Here is a 20,000-nt window from a genome sequence, read left to right on the forward strand (position 1 = left end):
TGTGTGTGTGTGTGTGTGTGTGTGTGTGTGTGTGTGTGTGTGTGTGTTTGGAGGTGTATATGCTGCAGCAGCAACAACTGGCTCTCTGCCACAGCCATATTGAGTGCAAAGTATTTTTACACATTCCCAATTTAGTTTTTATTTACATGTACTTAATAGAAACATGCCACGTACAAAAATAAGCTCTACGGTGTATTAATACACAGTGTTATCTCACGCTGTACGGATCATAGTCTAGTATTATGGGATGCCTCTGTAGTGTATGTATACAGTTGTTTATAAGATAAGGCAGCTAGTGTGCTATGTATCCAACATTGTATGGAGAGCTAGATGCCAGGCCAGGGGTTGGGGAGGCTGAGATGCACTCTCAAACCCTGGGGTCGATTCCACCTCCAGCTTTGACAGTGACCAATGGTTGTTGTAAGCAAATTGCTTCTCCTTCCCTGAACCAAATCATACATCAACTTCATGATCCCTGAGTTTCCTTCTAGCCCTCAAAGTCTATGAGTTCATAAAGACAGTGCACGCACCAGGTGTGGCTCGGTCAGTCTCCATTGGAAGAAGAAAGAGTAGGGAGGAGAAAGAAAGGAATTGGGTGGGAGTGGGAGAAAGGGAGGAGGGGAGGGAGTGGGATGTTGGATTCTGTCAATGATGTTACCAAATACCCATAATCAGCATAAAGGAAGAAAGACCTATTCATGGTTTCAGGCTGCAGTTGCCCGAGTCCCTGAAGTTTTGGTCTATACTAGGATAGAAACATCTTATCAGAAGGGCATGGCAGAGGGAAACTGCTCCCCTCATAGCATCAAGAGCCAGAAAGAAAGAAGCAAGAGCTGAGGACAAGATATGCCCTTCAAAAACACATTCCCCAGCTGCCCACTTCCTCCAATTAGACCTAACCTTCCACAGTTTCTACTGCATCCCAACAGTCCATTCAGGGATGAATTCATCAAGGCTTGGTCACTGATTGGTTCAGAGCCCTCATGATTGCTCCCAAAAGCCCATCTGCTGGCCACCAAGCCTTTAAACATCAGCTCAGGAGGAACATTCCAGACTAAAGTAGAATATTCTTCCCTTGGCCCGCAAAGGCCCATGACCATCTCACAGAATAAAATGTATTTACTCTGTCCCCAAAGGTCTCCAGTCTTAATAGTCCCAGAATTTCTCATAGGTCTAAAGTCCAAACTCTTCAGTGACTCAAGGCAGCAGCCACCTGAGCACCTATAACATAAAAAAAAGGAAGTCACATGCTTCTAACGTACAGTGATGGGGATCCCCACCTCCCTTCCATAAAGAGGAATGGAAACATAGAAAAGAGGAATGAGGCCAACACCCAGCCAGACAAGCATTATAATACGTAGCTCCACATCTGAGTGTCCAGGGCATGTCATGAGCATACCCAGGATCTGGGCCATGGTATGAGTTCCAGTGGGCTTGGAAAGCCCTGCCCCTGTAGTCTTTTCTGTCTGGAGCTCATACTGTTGCCATCTAGGGGTCCGGAATGGGTTTGTTTCCTTGGTCAGTTAAAGAATTAAAAGGCAGGGTTAAAAATTGCACAACTGTAAGCCACAGGAAATTTCTCAAATGGGTTCTGCCCCAATCAGTGACTGAGCCTTGGTGAATTCATCATTAAATGAACTGCTGGGAGTAGTGGAAACTATGGACGATCAGATCTCCTAGGAGGAAGTGGGGAGCTGCAGGTGAAGGGTATGTATAATATCACAGGTGGTCAAGAAAGGCTTTTATGAGAGGCCAGGAAATGTGTGCATACAGAAAGCACACAGAGCAAAGACTCTCTGCAAAGTAGAACAAGGACTAGGGAAGCCAAAGCACAGGATCTCCTTGAGGCATTTTAAAGACTGTGAAGGGTCTCCCTTCCCCAACATAGGGTTGCTCAGTTTGAAAAAAAAAAAAAAAGGATGGCTGACAAGCCTACAGCTGTTGTGTAAGCATGTCCTGATACAGCCTTGGACTCTTTGAGCCAGTCCACAGGCAGGGGACCCTACTGATGGGAGAAAGAGCCCATAAAGTGTTTGTTTTAATCTGTCAGGTGTCAGGGGGTGATGGTGAGGAAGAAGCCTGCCATCTTGGAAGCTCACCATCTTTATTACCAAGCCATGGCCTCTCTACTTGTTTGCATGCCTCTGGCAGTCTGTCAACTGCTTGCTCCTCAGTGTGGCCTCTCAGAACCCCTGTTGACTTCCTAAAACTCTCCTTGTCAGATGTCTACGTTCCTGAGATCTCTAACCTCCTGAGGGCTCCAAAAACTTCATCTTTAACTCTTACAATTTTGCCCTCTCAGGGACTCTAACCTTCCCATACTGCCTAGCTTCCCAGGCCTTCTTTTGAAACCTCTAAACCATGACTCATATATCCTGCATACCTCCAAAACCAGTATCCTGTGACTTAACATCAAAATCTGCCACTGGCTCCAGCAGCAACCACCTCCACTTGGCTTACAGCTGCAGCTGCCCATGAGTACTTAATGGCTGGATGTAGGGAAGGACTTCCATATGTAGGGAAGGATTTCCATAGGTTCTCTGTGATTTCGCAAAGCAAATATCTTTCAAATATCCTTGAGCCAGTGATGAGTGGAGTATGGCCAATTCATGTGCGTGTCTGTCTGTCCACCCGTCTGTCTGTCCATCCATCCACGTCTCTCACAGGACAGGAGCTCTCTGAGCGAGCAGGCTAGGCTAGCTCTACCTATCTCTGCTTCCCCAGCGCTGGGATTACAAGCAGACACCATCACGGTCTGTTTTTTGTTCTTTGTTTTTCAATCTGGGTTCTAGAGATTGCACTAAATTCCTTATGCTTGTGCGGCAGGCACTCTACTGACTAAGCCATCTCACCAGTGCAGTGGCCTCTTTCTAACAGCGCTAATAATCTGTGCAGCCATCCTGCTGCTCTTGGCCCCAACTTTATCTGTGCTTATTTTCAGACACATGAGACTTCACATTTAAAGCATCATAAGAGAGGAGGATAAAGGGAAAAGAAGAGAGGGAAAGAGGAGGGTAGGAGAAAAGAGAGGTTGAAGGGAGGGGGACAAGAGTAGGGAAGGGAAAGGGAGATTGAGGAGGAAGGGAAAGGGAAAGGGAGGAAGAAATGGGAGAGAAAAGAAGAAAATAAAGAGGGGGATGGGGAAGGGAAGAAATGGAGAACAAGCAAGGCAAGGAGATCACCTGCAGATGAGACTCTTGCCTGAAGCCCTGGGGTGTCTGCCATTAGTAAGACTAGACTAATGAAGAAACTGTGCTTCGCACCCCTGAGCAGGAAAGCAGGATGGTGTGAAAACAGACTCCTTGCTCTCAATTGAATTTTACTTGCAAGCGAAGACAATTAAGTATCCTAGGAAGTTGGAAAGACCTTCCTGCCTGTGTTCGTTTTCACAAGAGAGGCACCCAGCTCGCCATTTTAATGTAATAGTGTTAAAATGGAATAGCTTCTCTCATGGCTGGTAACTGAAGAAAGGGTGGCACTAAGGACAGAGATCAGTGCTCTGGCTGGATCAGGGTTTCTTCCCAGATCCCCTCCCTGCCACAGCTATACTGAGCTTGATGGAGCAAGCCTTTACTGCTCTATCTTCCCACCCCCAGGATATGGCTGCTGCCAGCCTCCTCCCAAGAAGGCATCTTCTGGCACCATCAGAGGATAGGACCCTCCGTAGCTTCCCTGTCCACTTCAGCACCCTGGCACAGCCCTTCATTATTGGAGGGCTTTCATTATTATCATGGCCTCTTAAGAGGAGACTTTGTGAACTCAAGTGGCAGACTCCTGAGACTGAGACAAAGACCTCTCCCTGTGGCTTGACCACACTAGCCAGCTGTGTGAGGAGCTGCATGGTCATGCAAGAAGCTTCCAGAGTAAAAAGTGTCCGTTGATCTCACAAGTAGGAGATAGTGGGTGAACCCAGAGTGAGATGCAGTTGCTATGGCTGCTAAGAGCAAATGCTCTACTGCCAGGGTGAAGAGAGCACTAGAAGACACTGGATGAGCAACAATTTCAGTGAAAGCACGCCGAGCAAGTGGGAAGGCTGAAAGGACGACCTCAAGGAGGAAAGGCTTATTTTGGTCATGGTTTCTGCAACTTCAGTCCTCCATCCCTTGGCTCTGTTATTTCTGGGGACTGTGATAGGATGAGCTATCCTGGTGGGATAGCTTGTGGCAGGATGTAACCGCTCATTTCATGGTAACCAGAAGGCAGACAGAAAGGATGCCCTAGCTAGTAGGCTTCCTCCTCCCTCCCCTTTGGTTCCTTCTGGACCTCCAGCTGATGGGATAGCACCACTCACAGTTAAAGCAAGTCTTCCTGGCCCTTCATTAATCATCTCTGGAAATACCTTCACAAATACACCTATGCGGTGTGTGCTTTCCTAATATTCTAGCTGTGTCAATCTAGTCACTTTGACAGCCGGGATTAGCTGTCACAGGATGGGTAGAGTTAGGGAAGTCGAGGGATGGCTTGGTTTGTTCTAAAGGAGTAGGGACTTGAGCCTTTTCTGGATACTGGGATGAATATGTAATGGAACAGAGACAGTGTCCTCTAAAAGACATAGACCACGCAGAGGAGTTTAATGGGCATATAGGATATTTTGGGCCCTGCCAGTCAAAGGATGGGAAGGGGACCCCCTTATAACACAGAGTGATAAAAGATGGGACCTTTCTGGGTGAGGAGAAGAGTGCAGAGGAATGAGCAAGTGTGAGAAAGGAAAGGCAAAGAGTTGGCTCTGAGGTGATGGTGAGCAAGGGGAACAATTAGAGGAACAGTGATGAATATGAGTCAATAATGGTGAATATGGGTCAATAATGAGACCCAGACCTCATTGTCCTTCAGAATTTTTAACCTTTCCCTCCTAAGGCCCTGCCCTTTTCCTAGCCTTGATCCCATCTGGATAGACACCTCTCCCTGGAATGGTGGAGTCCCATTTCTCCAAGAATCCCTGCCCACCAAGGCTGGGTCTCTTCGTGGGATCAGATTCTTACCCACCTATGATGCTCTCTAGTGGCTTTCTTCATACCATGGAGCATCATGAAGAGGTCCTGACTTAGAACTTAGGAAACTGAGGTCTCTCTCAGATGTGTGGTGACCTTAGGCAAGGCACTCCTTGTCTCCTGCTCTGCCACTCGGTCCATCTATGTGATACATGTTAATGTATTTACCTTCCAAGACACCTTCTCCCACCTTGGCCTATCCTTTGGGACTCGGTCTGGCCTTGTACCACCTAGCCTCCTCACCTCTTCATCAACTGCTGCAACACAAGCCTCCTACTCAGGGCTGTCCTAAAGTGGGTATGTACCTAAGGTATTAGGCTTGGAGTCAGAGAGCTCCCGCTTGGGGTTATGCCACCTAGGACCTCCCGGAAGCCTTCCCTGTTCATAATCCCTGTTGCTGGCCCCCTCCTCAGAGGCATACACTAAAAGCCTGTGACTCACCAATTTGACACTTCTGTGTACTGTGCAGTGTTTTTACACATCACCCAAATAGAGAGATGTGTGTGCCTACTTGTCCTCTGTATATCCCACAAGTCCTGATGCATGGATCTGTAGTCACCCTTGCATGCAGCAAGTGTCCACTAAGTACTTTCTAGGTGCACGATCTATCCACCCTCCATCACCATGGTGCTAGGAGCTCACGTGCTGAAAAAAAGATCCCTGGAGTCCACCAACGCTTCCTGGAGGTGATAGTTCAGCTGAATTCCAGAAGTAGCCAAGAAGGAGGGTGAAGTTAGGGAAGGGTGGTGGGGATATGTTTCAAAACGCAGCTCTACCTAGACAAAGTCCTAGGAGTGTGTGTGTGTGTGTGTGTGTGTGTGTGTGTGTGTGTGTGTGTGTGTTAGAGAGACAGAGACAGAGACACAAAAAAAGTGGGGCTAATAAAGCAACCAAAAGTCAGTGTGAATGGATTGTATAGGACCCACAGACAGGCGAGGCATCTCACCTGCCATGCACCTCTGTCCACAGCTACAGGACACTGGCCACGGAACACGAGGTGCTCATGCAGAAGTACCTGCACCTGCTGCAGATAGTAGAGACAGAGAAGACGGTGGCCAAGCAGCTGCGACAGCAGATTGAGGACGGCGAGATCGAGATCGAACGACTGAAGGCGGAGGTGACTGCAAGACCGGGTCCCCAGACCAACTTCCTACCAGACAGGGGCTCGAAATGGGCAAGGCTCCGTCCCTGGCCTAAAGCTTAGGATGCGGTGGTGGGAGCAGAGAGGGACAGTCCTGCACTCAGACCAGGTTTGGATGCCACCTCTGGGTTTACCAAGTGCCACCTGGGATGTGCCCCCCCCCCACTTCTTTGTTCCAGGGTTGTTTCATACAATGCAGGGTCTTAGCTATGACCTGCACAGGTGACAGGGCTGGCTGAGACTGCTTATGACAAGTTATTAGATGGTGCAAAAGCACATGAACGGTCACCATTGTCAGCCTCAGGCTCTGCAGGTGCCATATCACCTGTAGTAATTACTGTGGATGCTCTCTCTCTCTCTGTGCCTGCACTGCACTTGCCACAAGTGTCGAGTGGCAAACCACAGGCTTTTAGTGTGTGCCCCAGATAACATGGAATCAAGCCTTCCTTGTGTGCTGCCTCATTGGGCAGTGCTCCTGCAAACACCTCCTGGAGCCTAGCTACTCACTGTTTACCAAGCCCTGGGCCACTCCCGAGTGGGAACCTGAATTAAGGTACCATGCTGGGAGATGCCGTTGACTCCTGGAAGCAGAGACTCTCAGGCATCCTTCTCAGGATGTGGCATCCTGGATGCCAGGATGTGGAGAGCAGACAGCCAAGAACCCACCTAAGGAAGCAGAGCAGAGTGAGAGGTGGGGATTTGTGCGATCCAGGCCTTCAATCCCCAGGCTGTGTTCCCAGATGCCATCAGGCTCCACCCCCAAAAAAGAAAACAAACAAACAAACAAAACTTAATCCTAACAAAAAAGGATAAAGAATCTGCAGGTGTCAACCAAGAAATAGAAGTCCCAGTTGCAGAACCCCTTCCCATACCTGTAGCTGTAGCCCAGTCTCCCAGCCCTGTCTAGAAAGTTCAGAGAGCTATCTTGTCCATCTTGTCCAGCAACAGCAAAGCTTTCCTCTAGTAATAACTTAACTTGAAACTTCACGTTTAACTGGAGGTCCACTTTTGACCCATCTCTAACCTACTATGAGGCTTCAGACATACCTCCTTCATCAGCCCCCATTCTCATCCCAATAGGATAAGCCACATGGTAGTGTTACATGCCTTCAATCACAGCACTCAGGAGGCAGACGCCAGTGAATCTCTGAGTTCGAGGCCAGCCAGGTTTACAGAGAGAATTCCAGGATGGCCAGGGCTACACAGAGAAACAAACAAACAAACCAATAGTAGAAGCCACAGGGAACGGGGCTTAGAGAGCTCAGGTCACTAGTCCAAGCACACACAGCTGAGAAGTGACAAAGCTGGAACTGGAACACTGGCTCCCATCCATCTGTTAGTCTTTCTAATCTGTGCAGAGCCTCTGACAGTCTTCCAGAGGCTAGCCCAAAACTGTCCTCTTTCTAACACTCCTGGCTCACTCTGGACTCCAGCCTACTCTAGAGAGAAGTTATGAGTTCTGTGCCAGACCAATACATCTCCTGAATTCAAACATAGACACACACACACACACACACACACACACACACACACGGTGCGGGTGGAGAACAGGGAAGGATTGTGGCTCCATTACCCAATTACTAACTCTCTGGCCAAGAGCTGTGGGGTGGCAGTCAGTCATTTACTCATGAAAGCTCTGTGCTCACCAGCCACAGACCTCACCCTCTTGCCCAGGTCCCAACTATGCAGTCACCACCTAACACCACCCAGCACCCCAGAATGCTGAACTGTCCTACGCCCTGGCATTTGCACATCCCTGCTCCTCTTTGGCATGCCTTTCTCATGCCCATGCTTTCTTCCTGCCCAAATCCCACCAAGGACAGCCACTTTCCCATGAGGCTCCTGGCCAGTGTGTGAGCACAAGGTTTTCTCAAGCCCAAGGCAATGCAACAGACACACCAGCTTTCCATGTGTCTGTAATTTCAGCAGCCTGCTCAGAACCTCGTAAATGGTCAAGCTGCCTCTTCTGCCACTCAGAGCCTCTTGCCTGGCATGGAAGCTTGTGAGGGCACAGTGAGTGGTGATCACAGGCTCTGGATGGCACTAGGACTGAGGAGATGTCTGCTCTTCTAGTCTGCTGTGTCTGAGTGTCAACAGGGCCATGGTGGGGCTGTGTGAGCCCTGGTCCTGGTACTGTGTTTGAAAGCCAGAAGGCACAATAAACTCAGGTTGTAGTTGGCCTTAAAAGCTTTCATTGGGTCAGTGAAGGCATAGGTGCAGAGGGCAGAGCCCATCGCTACCACCCTTTGTGCAAATACCAAAACTGGCAGAAGGCAGGCTGGTGTGAAGTTAAGACCTTGAATCCAGGAGGAAGGTATTGACCAGCCATAGAAGCCTCTGGGCTCACCCAGACCTCGTGTGTGTGTGTGTGTGTGTGTGTGTGTGTGTGTGTGTGTGTGTGTGTGTTGTATACACTCCAGCCTTTTAGACTGCTGGCCAAAGAATTAGTCTTTTATTTCTGCATGTAAATGTTCTAAGCTTAAGGGTTGAGGAGAAAATATATCGAAGTAGTACAGAGAGCCAGAAAAAGGAAAACACGGGCAAGCAGGTCTCTCTCCACTGAACATTCCAGTCAGATGTTTTCAGACACTCTCCAAGCGAAGGCCAGCCAGGGTAATTTTAGCAGCCTAAGAGTGGAGAGCTTGCAACTGCTCACTCCACTTTCAAAGGCGTCAATGGTTCATTTTTGAGAGCCATTCATCCTGAGGTTCAGCAAGTGGCCTTGAGGGCACACAGCCTCGTGTTCTGAGGAGGGAGCAGCCTGCCGGCAGCCGTGTCTGCAGAATCCCCTGAGCGTCTGCCTTCAGATGTGCCAGGCTCAGTGACTGCTGCAGCTTTCTGTGATTTGGGGCTTTTGCAGCCGCTGTTGCTCTGATCAGTTTTTAATGCATTTATTTTTGTAGGGTGTGTTGCCTGCTGGGTCCTGTGCTAGGCACCAGGCTCTGTGATGAATGAGACCACTCTCCATGGAACTCTCACCAAAGCAGGGAGAGGGAATGAGTGGCTTTTCTTCATGAGAAAGTTCTTTCTTTTTTACTATGTGAAAAAAGACTTAGATACTCTACAGACTTAGAGTATCCTGCTCCTGGGCACCAGAGCTTGGTCTTGATTCTCTGTGATCCCCAAATAAGACAAGTGGAAGTTCTTTTAGGTCACATCAGGGGCTACATTAGCTTTCCTGACAAGTATTTAAGCTCCAAAGACAACTTTGATCCCAAGAAGTCCTCCAGGGTAACCCAGAGAGGAGAGTGGCCAGCCAGCAGAGCCACCAGCTCTGATCTGATTTGTCCCCCATGTGCCTTTGTCAGAAAGATAAAGGACAGTTCAACAGGTGAACGTTGCCTGCCACGGAGATACTTGTACATACACTTTCACTGCTGTGTTCACTATAGCTGGAAGGTGGAGCCAGCAGATAGAAGGATGCATAAAGAAAATGCAGTACCTAACACAATGTGAAACTTTATCCAGCCATAAAGAAAAATAAAGTAATGACGTTTGCAAGAAAATGAATGGAACTGGGGATCTCTACACTAAATGAAATAAGACAGAACTGGGCAAATACTGCATGTTTTCTCATATGTGGAAACCAGACTTAAGACTATATACATGTGTGTTTCTATATGTGTGTCATATCAGCCATGAAACTAAAAAGGGGGTCACGAGAGGGGAAGAAGGTGATTGATACAGTTAATAAAAAAGCAGAGTAGGGGGAGGACTATCTGGGAGATGAAAAGAAACAGCCTGAAGGGGGGAGGGCACTGGAGGGACAGCAGGAACAAAAGATAATGATAACTTGTGTGAAGAAAATTCTGACACAGGCTACATACATAACAGATGAACAACCAGAGCACAGTGCCAAGCAAAGTACCAAGTTACTCCACATGAGCTTGCTAGCGTAAGATTCACAGATGTGAAAAGGAGCACAGTGGCTGTCAGCAGCCAGAGGTGGCTGTCAGCAGCGAGAGGTGGCTGTCAGAAGTCAGAGGTGGCTGTCAGCAGCCACAGGAGGAAGTATTCACTGCATAATGGGCACGGAGTTTCCACCTGAATATCACAGAGATGGATGGAGATGTTGGCTGCACATTACAAATCGGCTGGATGCCTCTGAACAATGACACACTGGGGAGGGCAGTGAGATGGCTCAGAAGATAAAGGCATTTGCCTCCAAGCCTGATGATGTGAGTTCACTCACATAGTAGAAGGAGAAAACTGACTCCTGAAAGTTGTATTTTGGCCTCCACAAACACACACACACACACACACACACACACATAAACAAACCTTTGTTTTAAAAATGGTTGGTGAAGCCAGGCATGGTGGCACATGCCTGTAATCCCAGCACACAGGGAGGCAAAGGCAAGCATTTTTCTGTGAGTTCAAGGCCAGGTCTGCAAAGCAAGTCCAGGACAGCTGAAGCTACACAGAGAAACCCTGTCTTGAAAAACAAAAACAAACAAACAAACAAACAAAAAATGGTGGATGGGTGCTAAAGAGTTGGCTCAGTCAGGAAAGTCCTCACCGTGCAAGAACAAGGACCTGAGTTCAGATCCCCAAGACCCAAGTTAGGCATGGTGGTACATGCTTGTAATCCCAGCCTTGGGTGAAAGAGTGAAGATGGGTAGATCCTTGAAGCTCACTGGCAACCCATCCTAGCTGAACTGATGAGCTTCAGGTTCAATGAGAGCTTATCTCAACAATTAAAGGTAAAGAGCGATTAAGGAAAGACCTCAGGCCTCCATATGCAGGAACATGCAAATGCACATTCTCCCACATACAAGTGCACACACCACAGGTATACACAACACTGCGTACGGAAAACAAAAGATTCACACGGTAACTTTTACCTTTTTATACATCTTACCACAGTTAATTAAAGGGGACCTGTGGTTTGCAGAACCAGGGAGAGAATGGCGGATTGGGTTACAGACAGTCCTCATACATAGAAGGGCCTTGCCCACACTCCAAGGTAAACTTGTTCTGCTGCAGCATGCACTACCACATAGGCATCTGACACCGTGTGGCTCCCTGATATAAGGCAAGGCACAGGGGCCTCAGCACACCACGCTGCCCTATCTTTCAGCAGGGGACCTGCTGGTCAGTGTCTCCTGCCCACTACTGACCTATGATTCTGTTGCAGATTGCATCCCTGCTCAAGGACAATGAACGCATCCAGTCCACCCAGACTGTCACCCCCAATGATGAGGACAGTGACATCAAGAAAATTAAGAAGGTCTGTACCATCCCTGGCTGGCAGTGCCCCTCTGCTATCCCACACATGCTTATGGCATGCCACTCACCCAGTCACCCCCAGATCCAGCGACAGAACCAGCAGCAACCTGCCTCTTTTAACACCTGTCACCCCGTACTTTCTGGTTGTCTCTGGGAATGAGAGTGATCTAGCCCCACTTTATAGAGACAAGGGAGAGGAAGGAGGAGATGGGGTCAACACCAAGGTCTAAGGAAATCTCCTTTAAGAGTTTTCCTCCAAGTGCTATGCAGGCTCACCAAGCCCCCTTGGGCACCTTTCCATCATCATTTCCACTGTCACACACACACACACACACACACACACACACACACACACCACAACACACCCCTCACAACTACCCACTCTTCAGCAGGTCTCAGCAGGAAGCCGCCTTTCATAAGACCCTAAGAGAGAAAGATATTTCACAAAGCATCAGGGACCTGTCCAATAGCCGTGGTAATGACAATACCAAGGGAAGAAACCTGGCTGTCTTTTCACCTTGCCAAACTCAAGACAAGGAAGATGGCTCACCCTAAGGTCAGCAAATGAAACCAGAGGATCTTCTCTGCCTGATTTGCAGGAAGAACCCCGTTCCACACAGTCCAGAAACTGCAAATATAATCCCACAGGCCAAGTCCAGCCCTCCCATGGCTTTCAGCCTGTGTATATTTTCCCACTTATATCTGTTGCTAGTGCTTTAAGAGCTAAACACTTCACGCAGAAATCTGGATATCTGGTTTCTCAAAAATAGAAATTGCAGCACATTCATTAGCCATGTTCTACGTGCCAGATGCTATTCTAAGAGCTTGATGCAGATTAAGTGGGTCCTCAGGAAAAGCCTCTGAGCTTTGATCATCATCTCCAGCTCATATCTGGGGAAGCTGAGACACAGAGAGGCCAGGTAACTTGTCAAAGCTGACACAGCTAAATATCTGCAGAGAGACATGCAAACCCTCGCACCCCTTCCAGAGCCCATGCCCTCAGCAGCATGAACATGTGGCCTCTTGGAGCAGCAGGGTGTGGTCTAACAGCCTGGGCCTGTACAGGGATAGCAATGTCAGCCCCAAGCAAGAGAGGCAAGCCAGCCATATACACATGTAGGAGCTTTCAGGTTCACACAGGCAAACATGGAGACCTGACACCCGGTCCCACCAAGGCAGGAACAACTGGCTCTGCTGGGACCCCTGAACATCTCAGCCCATCCCTTAACTTAGGGCAGCTCTTTCTGCTTGCCCCATTTGAAAAGGGCTGGCTTGACCTCCACCCCCATGTCTGTTTCTTGGGGATTTGAAGCCCTCCCTTTTCCACAAAGGCCTTCCTGTCCTTAGGGCAAATCTGAACTGCAGGCTGCCTTTCTGTCCATGGCCAGCGCCCTTCAGTAAAGACCCCTGTATGCTGGCCCATCTCTGTGTCCCTCCATGTACAGTCACAGGCTTGTGCACAGCTAAGCAGCACCAAGAGTGCAGAAGGTAGGTGGCCCTGGATTAGAACCCAGCGCAGCTGAAGACAAGTGTGTGTGTGTGTGTGTGTGTGTGTGTGTGTGTGTGTGTGTGTGCACTTGTGTCTTTATGTTTGTGTGTTCTGTACCTGTGTCTTTGTGTCGTTTTGCATTGTCTTAGTTAGGGTTTGCATTGCTTGATGAAACACCATGACCAAAGCAACTTGGGGAGGAAAGGGTTTATTTGGCTTGTATATCATAATCCATTGAGGGAAGCCAAGGCAGAAACTTAAACAGAAAAGGAACCCAGAGGCAGAAGCTGATGCAGAGGAATGCTGCCTGACACTTGCTCCTCATGGTTGCTAAGCCTGCTTTCTTAAAGCACCCAGGACGACTAGTTCAGGGGTTGTACACCCACGGTGAGCTGGGCCCTTTCACATCAAGCACTAATTAAGAAAGTGTCCTTCAGGCTTGCCTACAGCCTGATCTTATTGAAAGCATTTTTTCATTTGAAGATTTCCTCTCTGATAACTCCAGCTCGTGTCAGGATCCTATAAAACCAGCCAGCACATGTATGCATGTCTATTTGTACTTGTGTCTTTGTGTGTGTCTGTGTGTTTGTATGAGCATGTCTATGTACATCTCTGTGTCTTTATGTGTATACGTCATGTATCTGTGTATATGTCTCTCTGCGTGTGATGTGTGGCTGAGTGCATATGTCTGCATATTAATGTGTGTGTATATATCTGTATGTGTCTTTATGTGTTTCTCTGTTCTTGTGTATGTGTTGTATGTGTAGTGTGTATGTTTATGTGTGCATGTATGTGTTTCTGTGTGTGTATCTGTGTATGTCCAGGCATATCCATGAGTGAAGACCCTTTCCCAAGTTCCTGCCACTTGTTAGAGGCTGCTTCTCTCAGCTGACTCCAAGGCCACTGAGCAAGTGCCCGACTCATTTCCCCGCTGAGTTGGTAGAGGCTCCAGCCTGGCGCTGGGGCTCAGAATCCACTGAAGAGCTGGAGATGAGGAGATTTCCATGTTTTGTTCAAGTTGATAATTACCCTCTCCAGACAAGCTTTAATTGAAACCTCTGGGCTCTCAGAAGTGTCATTAGACAGGATGCAACCATGCCAGGCACAGCCTTGAGAACCTTCTCCTGTTGTGTAGACTAGCCCCGTTGTGGAGACTTGTGTCCCGTTGTTTTTTTTTTTTTTTTTCCTTTCTGCATTTCAAAGCAATTAGAGAGCTTGTTAAAAGCAGCTGGCTGGGGCAGACCCTAGGACCCACACTTCTAACAAGCTGTCTAGTCCATACTGTGATGCTCCGTATCCCTATTTCATAGACGGAAAAACTGTCTCAGAGGGCACAAAGAACATGCTCAGCATCATACAAGCAGCAGAGCCCAGAACTGCACTGAATCTCAGCTCTTCTCCCCATAATCCCAGCAGCAGGGATGACCAGCCTCTGGACCCCACCCCTGAGGTGCTCGCAGCATACAAGAACAAGAGGAACTGATACTAACGTAGACCTCTCCCACTCTCCTTATCAGGTACAGAGCTTCCTTCGGGGCTGGCTGTGCCGGCGGAAGTGGAAGACCATCATCCAGGACTACATCCGGTCTCCCCACGCCGACAGCATGCGCAAGAGGAACCAGGTGGTGTTCAGCATGCTGGAGGCCGAAGCCGAGTATGTGCAGCAACTTCACATCCTTGTCAACAACTTTCTGCGCCCGCTGCGCATGGCAGCCAGCTCCAAGAAGCCTCCCATCACACACGATGACGTCAGCAGCATCTTCCTGAACAGGTAAGCAGGAGGGACAGCAAAGATGGGAAGGAGGCTAGGAAGTATTGGGTGACTAGATGTTGAGCTAAATTCTGGAACAAACACACATGTGTTTCCCATCCAATACAGCTGAGAAACTGAGGCCCAGAGAAGACGGGCATAATTCAAGGTCACATGGGTAAACAGTTTCAGGGCCTGATAGGGGAGTGTGAACAGAGGTCTGCATAGTCTAAATCTAATGCATTGTGACCATGGTGAGACAGTTAACAAAGACGGTTTGACCGCACAATTTAGAGGAGCCTGTTCCTGACATGTGATGGATGGGTAATACATGTGATGGATGGATACATCCAAACATAAGACACAGGAACTATTCCACCCAAAGTACCAATACCACCACTGTTAAAAAACTCTACTTTCAGTATTCAACAGTTATAAATTGTCTTCACCTATTCCACGTTGCTATAACAAAATAGCTGAAGCTGAGTACTTTATTTTTAAAAAATGGCTGCAAGTGCAGCTCAGATGGAGAACATTTGCCTGGTATTTGTGAGGCCCTCAGTTATAGTCAGACTTGAAAAAAAATTTAAAAAGAAAAAAGAAAAGAAAGAAGAAAGGAAGGAAGAACAGACAGCTCATTTGCACTCGTGTTTTGGAAGCTTAAGAGCTTAGCCTTAACTTCTAAAAGGCTCTTGTGTTAAGAGCCTCCCTGGTCAGAAGCATGTGAAAGGGAGGTGTCACCTGGTGAACAAGGATGCAAGAGAACAAGGAGGAACAAGTTTCATGTTTACAACAATCCATTCTTTCCAGAACCAACCCACTCCTGTGAGACCATGCCCACAATGCAAAGCTGCCACCAACCCCTACCTTAGCCCCCACTAAGCTATGCCTTTCAGAGGCCCCACCATGTTCCAGGGCCATCAGATTGGAGACCAGGCTTCCACATGAGTCTTACCAGAGATAATTTATAGCTCAAATATGGGCACCGGAGGTTAGATGAAGCATATTCCTTCTATTGGTGCCATCCCAGCAACCTGGAGTCCAGTTTCAGATCTCAGTTCTCAACTGCCAGCTGCCCCTTTGCCTAAGGGAAACAGTCCCTTTCCCACTTGCAGGCTCTCAGCCTTCAAGCGGGGTCTGTAGTTTTTGGCCACTGTTCTTTTTCATCAGCCTCTTTCTAAGAGGACTCTCCTTAGGAGATGATTTGAGTACACTTCCTGGTGGGTGAGAAAATCGCATGAACTAGAAAAAACAAAACAAAAAGCAACAGAAAAGAAGATACCGAAATAGAGTGCTGTTCCCAGGCAGTTTTCACGAGGAGTAAAGTGGCTCACTTGTGCCTCTGTGTGTTCACATAACTGTTTCTTTTAAAAATCTTCATCATTCTGTTACTTTACTAACAAATTAACTCCTCATCCTCTACATGGATACTTAGGACACGGGTCACTTTCTCTGACTCTTCTGCCCAAGCGAGTGTGGCAAGTTTTAAAGGCCTATGGGACACCATGCAGTGATGGGAGAGGCAGTAAGATGTGCCTCTGATGCCCAGATGGAAAACAGGCTGAAGAGGCCAAAAGTCCATGTGTGGAGCACCATGGGTGTGGATGGAGCATTAGCTCGGCAGGGGTGGGGGCAGATAAGCCCCTGTGGGCTAATTGAACCCATTCAACTCACAGATATCTGGCTACCTCTGCCCCAAGTGCTTGGATTAAAGGTGTGAGTCACCTCTTGAGCTTCACTAGAACTCTTTTAACCTGATATTTTTGACTGACTGTTCAAGCTGCAGGCTAGGTATGGTGGTACACACCTGCCACCCACCACAACCATGAGATAGAGGTCTAGGCACCACAAGTGAAGAGTGGGGCTGTTAGCTTGTTTACTGGAGAGCATTTCTGCACACAGTTCTACCCAGCTACCTTGCTTGTGAGAGGAAGTAGACAGCCACATTAGAAACCTGATGTCAATTTGGTGGTTTAATTTACTGGTGCTCATTAAAAGGGTCCTGAAGAAGAAAGAGACCTCTCCCTGGGAGGCAATGTCGTAGAGGGTGTTAATTGCATGCTTGTCATACCTCGGAGAGATCCTTCACATAAGCTGTGGCAGCAGGCTCTGAGCAGTCCACATGCTTTGTTTACAAACGTGAGCAGTTTCCTTCTAATAAAATCCATGCCCAGCACTGAGTGCTGGAAGCCACAAATTGTGCTAAGGGGCTCCTCTGCCCCGTGACAGAGGGTTGTCTGTATTCTGAGGCTCACTCAGATGACTTGACAGTAAGTGGCAGCCTGAAGCCCTGGTTTGGGCCTGTGAGGAAGTCCATGGAAGAAAATGCCACAATCCATTTGTCGTGTCTGAATGATCTGGGGAGTAAACAGGGGAGGCACCAAAGTCACCATAACAGAGGACAGACCTGCTTCTACCCAGATCTGGCCACACTCTTTCTACTTTGGGCTGGCCATGGTCAGGCCTCCTTCCTGATCAGTGAAGGAGGAGGCAGGTAATCAGGTCTCAAATGAACTGCTGCCATCAATTTCCTTCAATGGCACATCCCTCACCATCCCCCAGACCTCTTGTTACCTATTGGCCCCTTCTGTATACTCCTCGAGTGCCTCTGCTGAAGTAGCCTTCACTGCATTTAAACAGTGAATTCTTTTGTGTATGTATGAGTATCTGCATGTGTACATGTAGAGGCCAAAAGTAAGTACTGGCTGTCTCCTTCAGTTTCTGTCCATCTTATTTTTTTTCCTGTATTTTTTGAATCAACATGTCTCACGACTAAACCTGGATCACACCAATTTGGCTATACTCGTTGGCCAGCAAACACCATGGATCCTCTCGCCTGCTTCCCCCGAGCTGGGACTGTAGTATCATGCCACCATGCTCAGTTTTTCACATGGATGCCAGAGATCCAAATGCAGGCCCTCACACTGTGAAGCAAGACTTTCACCCACTGAGCCACCTTACAAACCCAAACAATGCGTTCTTCAGTGTCTAGCTCCCCACAGAGGGTGAGGACAGTGCACAGTTCCTGGGATACCATTCGTAAAGGGGCCAGCAAGACTTATCTGCAAAGGGCCAGATAGGAGTATTTTTATTTTATAGTGGGAAGTAGGAGAAGGAATGAAAGGGTACTGGAGGGACAGATCTGAGCAGTGCGCATTGACACATAAAAGGACATCGGTTTATTCACTAAAATATTAACTAGTAAAAAATAAGTATTGTAGAGTCTGTGAACCCTGAATTCCCTATAACAACTAAGCAATAATAGACACAAACACATGTGGTGGTTCTGTTTCAATTAATCTTATTTATACACACTGCAATGTGTACTTCGTATAATTTTCATAGGTCACAAAATTCCTTTTAAGGGTTCTTTCCCAACCACTTAAAATAAAAAAATAAAAAAAAAAGAAAGAAAGAAAAGAAAATCCAGATGTGGTGATACATACCCATAATGCCACCACTGAGGAGACAAAGGCAGAAGGATTCCGAGTTCAAGGACAGCCTGGGGTACATAGTTTGACTCCCAGCCATTCTTAAGTATATAGTAAGATTCTGCCGTAAAACAATAACCTCAGAAGTGAAAATTCACAAGATGGGGTGTGTCATGTATGACCCACAGGCCACAGCTGCTAACCGCTGACACAGAGTGGGGTGAGAATGGAACCGACCAGAACTGGGTACCTGGCAGCCCAATCTCTGTCTTTTTGTTGTTGTTGTTGCTAGAACTGGATGCGGAGGGAGTGACCAGCATCTGCTCTGGTATCTGACCGTGTGTTGGCGGAGCTCTACAGACAGCTCACAGCTTTCCACCTACACTCTCCTCAGAGAGTCACAATACACTTAGCATTTAAAAAAAAATCAATCATTTTTACTCAAACTGACAGAACTGAATAAAATCAATCATTTTTACCTAAACTGACAGAACTGAGTAAAAATGGAAAGCTTTCCAATTATTCTTATCAAAATTTGATTTGTTTTGTTTTGTTTTTGTTTTTGTTTTTTTAAAAAAAAGCATCCTTGGGACTGGAAAGATGGCTCAGCAGTTAAGGGCATTTCCTTGCTCTTGCCACATTAAATTCTCAGCACAACCATAGCTCCAGTTCCGGCAATCCAATGTTCTCTTCTGACATCCGTTGGGCACCAGGCATGCATATGGTACACAGACATACATGGCAGCAAAGCATTCACACACCTAAAATAAACTAAATGAATCTAAAAGAATTTTGAAGTATGCTAGCTTGTATATAATATTGTACTCTCTCACCTCCAGGTCTCTCTTCTCTCCTACTCTCTTTCTCCCAACCAAAAATGTCAGTACATACCAAGAGAACGGCCTATGCAAAAAAAAACAAAACAAACAAAAAAAAAAACTAGGAGGCAAGAAAAACTTGAGCACAGTGGACAGAAATAAAGGCAGAGTTACAGAAGTGAAGTGAGAAAGAGGGAAGGATTCATAAGGCGGACTTGGGGGTGCAAGCCAAGATAAGGCTGCTCCAGATAATCAGCAAGATTGCTCTGTTAAGAGGGGGAAGTGAGCTGGGGGCAGGAGTAAAAGCAGGAGACCTGTGAGGATTCTAGTAACAATAGTCTGGGCAGAGATGAGAGAGAGGCAAATACTACTGAGAGCAGAGCAAAGAATCCACAATGTGATAGAGTGACTGGGAGGCTGGCCAGTTAGAGCTGCCACTCAGTAAGGAGAGGAACAGATGGTGGAGGAGGAACTGTGTTGGGTAAGTCAGAGGTCATACTTGATGGGAACATGGTAGTGAGTCCAAAATCCAGGTAGTTTTTAATCCAGTGAAGGGTAGCTTTTCCCATTGTCTACAAAGTAGCTTAAAAACATGAGAAAAATGATTCTGCTCATAATAGAACCAACAACACAATTATGTAGAAGTAAACAGAGGACCCAAATGATGAGGGCATAAAGGAGGACTCAGAAAATACACAAGCGGGGCTTCGGGAGATGGCTTAGTTGGTGATCAGATCTGACTTCCATCCCCGGAGCCCATTTGGAAAGACTGAGGGTGATAATGTTTACCTGTAATCCCGGCACTGAGGTGGCAGAGACAAGTGGAGGCCTGGGGCTCAATGACCAGCCAGCCTGGCTTACTTGGTGAACTCCAGGCCAGTGACAGACCTGGTCTCAACATAAGGTTATAGTGTTCCTGAGAATGCACCAAAGGTTGTCCTCTGGCCTCACATGGATCCACACCTGGAAACACATGTGCTTATACACACAGAGAGAGAGGCAGAGACAGAGAGGTGTACCAGTGTCCAGATTAGAAATATCCATGTCAAAAATGTCCTTTCACCAAAAATATTCTCCAAACTTAACATAATTCTACTCAAAATGACTTAAAGTTCATGTAAACAATGAAAGACACATTTCCTACCTGTAAT

At 47.4% G+C, this 20,000-nt stretch overlaps 1 protein-coding gene across 2 annotated transcripts in view; it reads left to right on the plus strand.

Moving 5' to 3' along the window:
• The window catches only part of Rasgrf1 (Ras protein specific guanine nucleotide releasing factor 1), a 97,781-nt gene that overhangs the window by 18,775 nt on the left and 59,006 nt on the right, over nt 1-20,000 (plus strand). For both annotated transcript variants that reach the window (XM_055629849.1, XM_055629850.1), the window contains exons 3-5: nt 5,961-6,108; nt 11,270-11,362; nt 14,368-14,621. In XM_055629849.1, the coding sequence (XP_055485824.1) occupies nt 5,961-6,108; nt 11,270-11,362; nt 14,368-14,621 (495 nt within the window). The remainder of the gene's footprint in view (nt 1-5,960; nt 6,109-11,269; nt 11,363-14,367; nt 14,622-20,000) is intronic.

This window comes from Psammomys obesus, unplaced genomic scaffold (assembly GCF_907164565.1).
Source record: "Psammomys obesus unplaced genomic scaffold, mPsaObe1.curated_primary_1811, whole genome shotgun sequence".
NCBI lineage: Eukaryota > Metazoa > Chordata > Mammalia > Rodentia > Muridae > Psammomys > Psammomys obesus.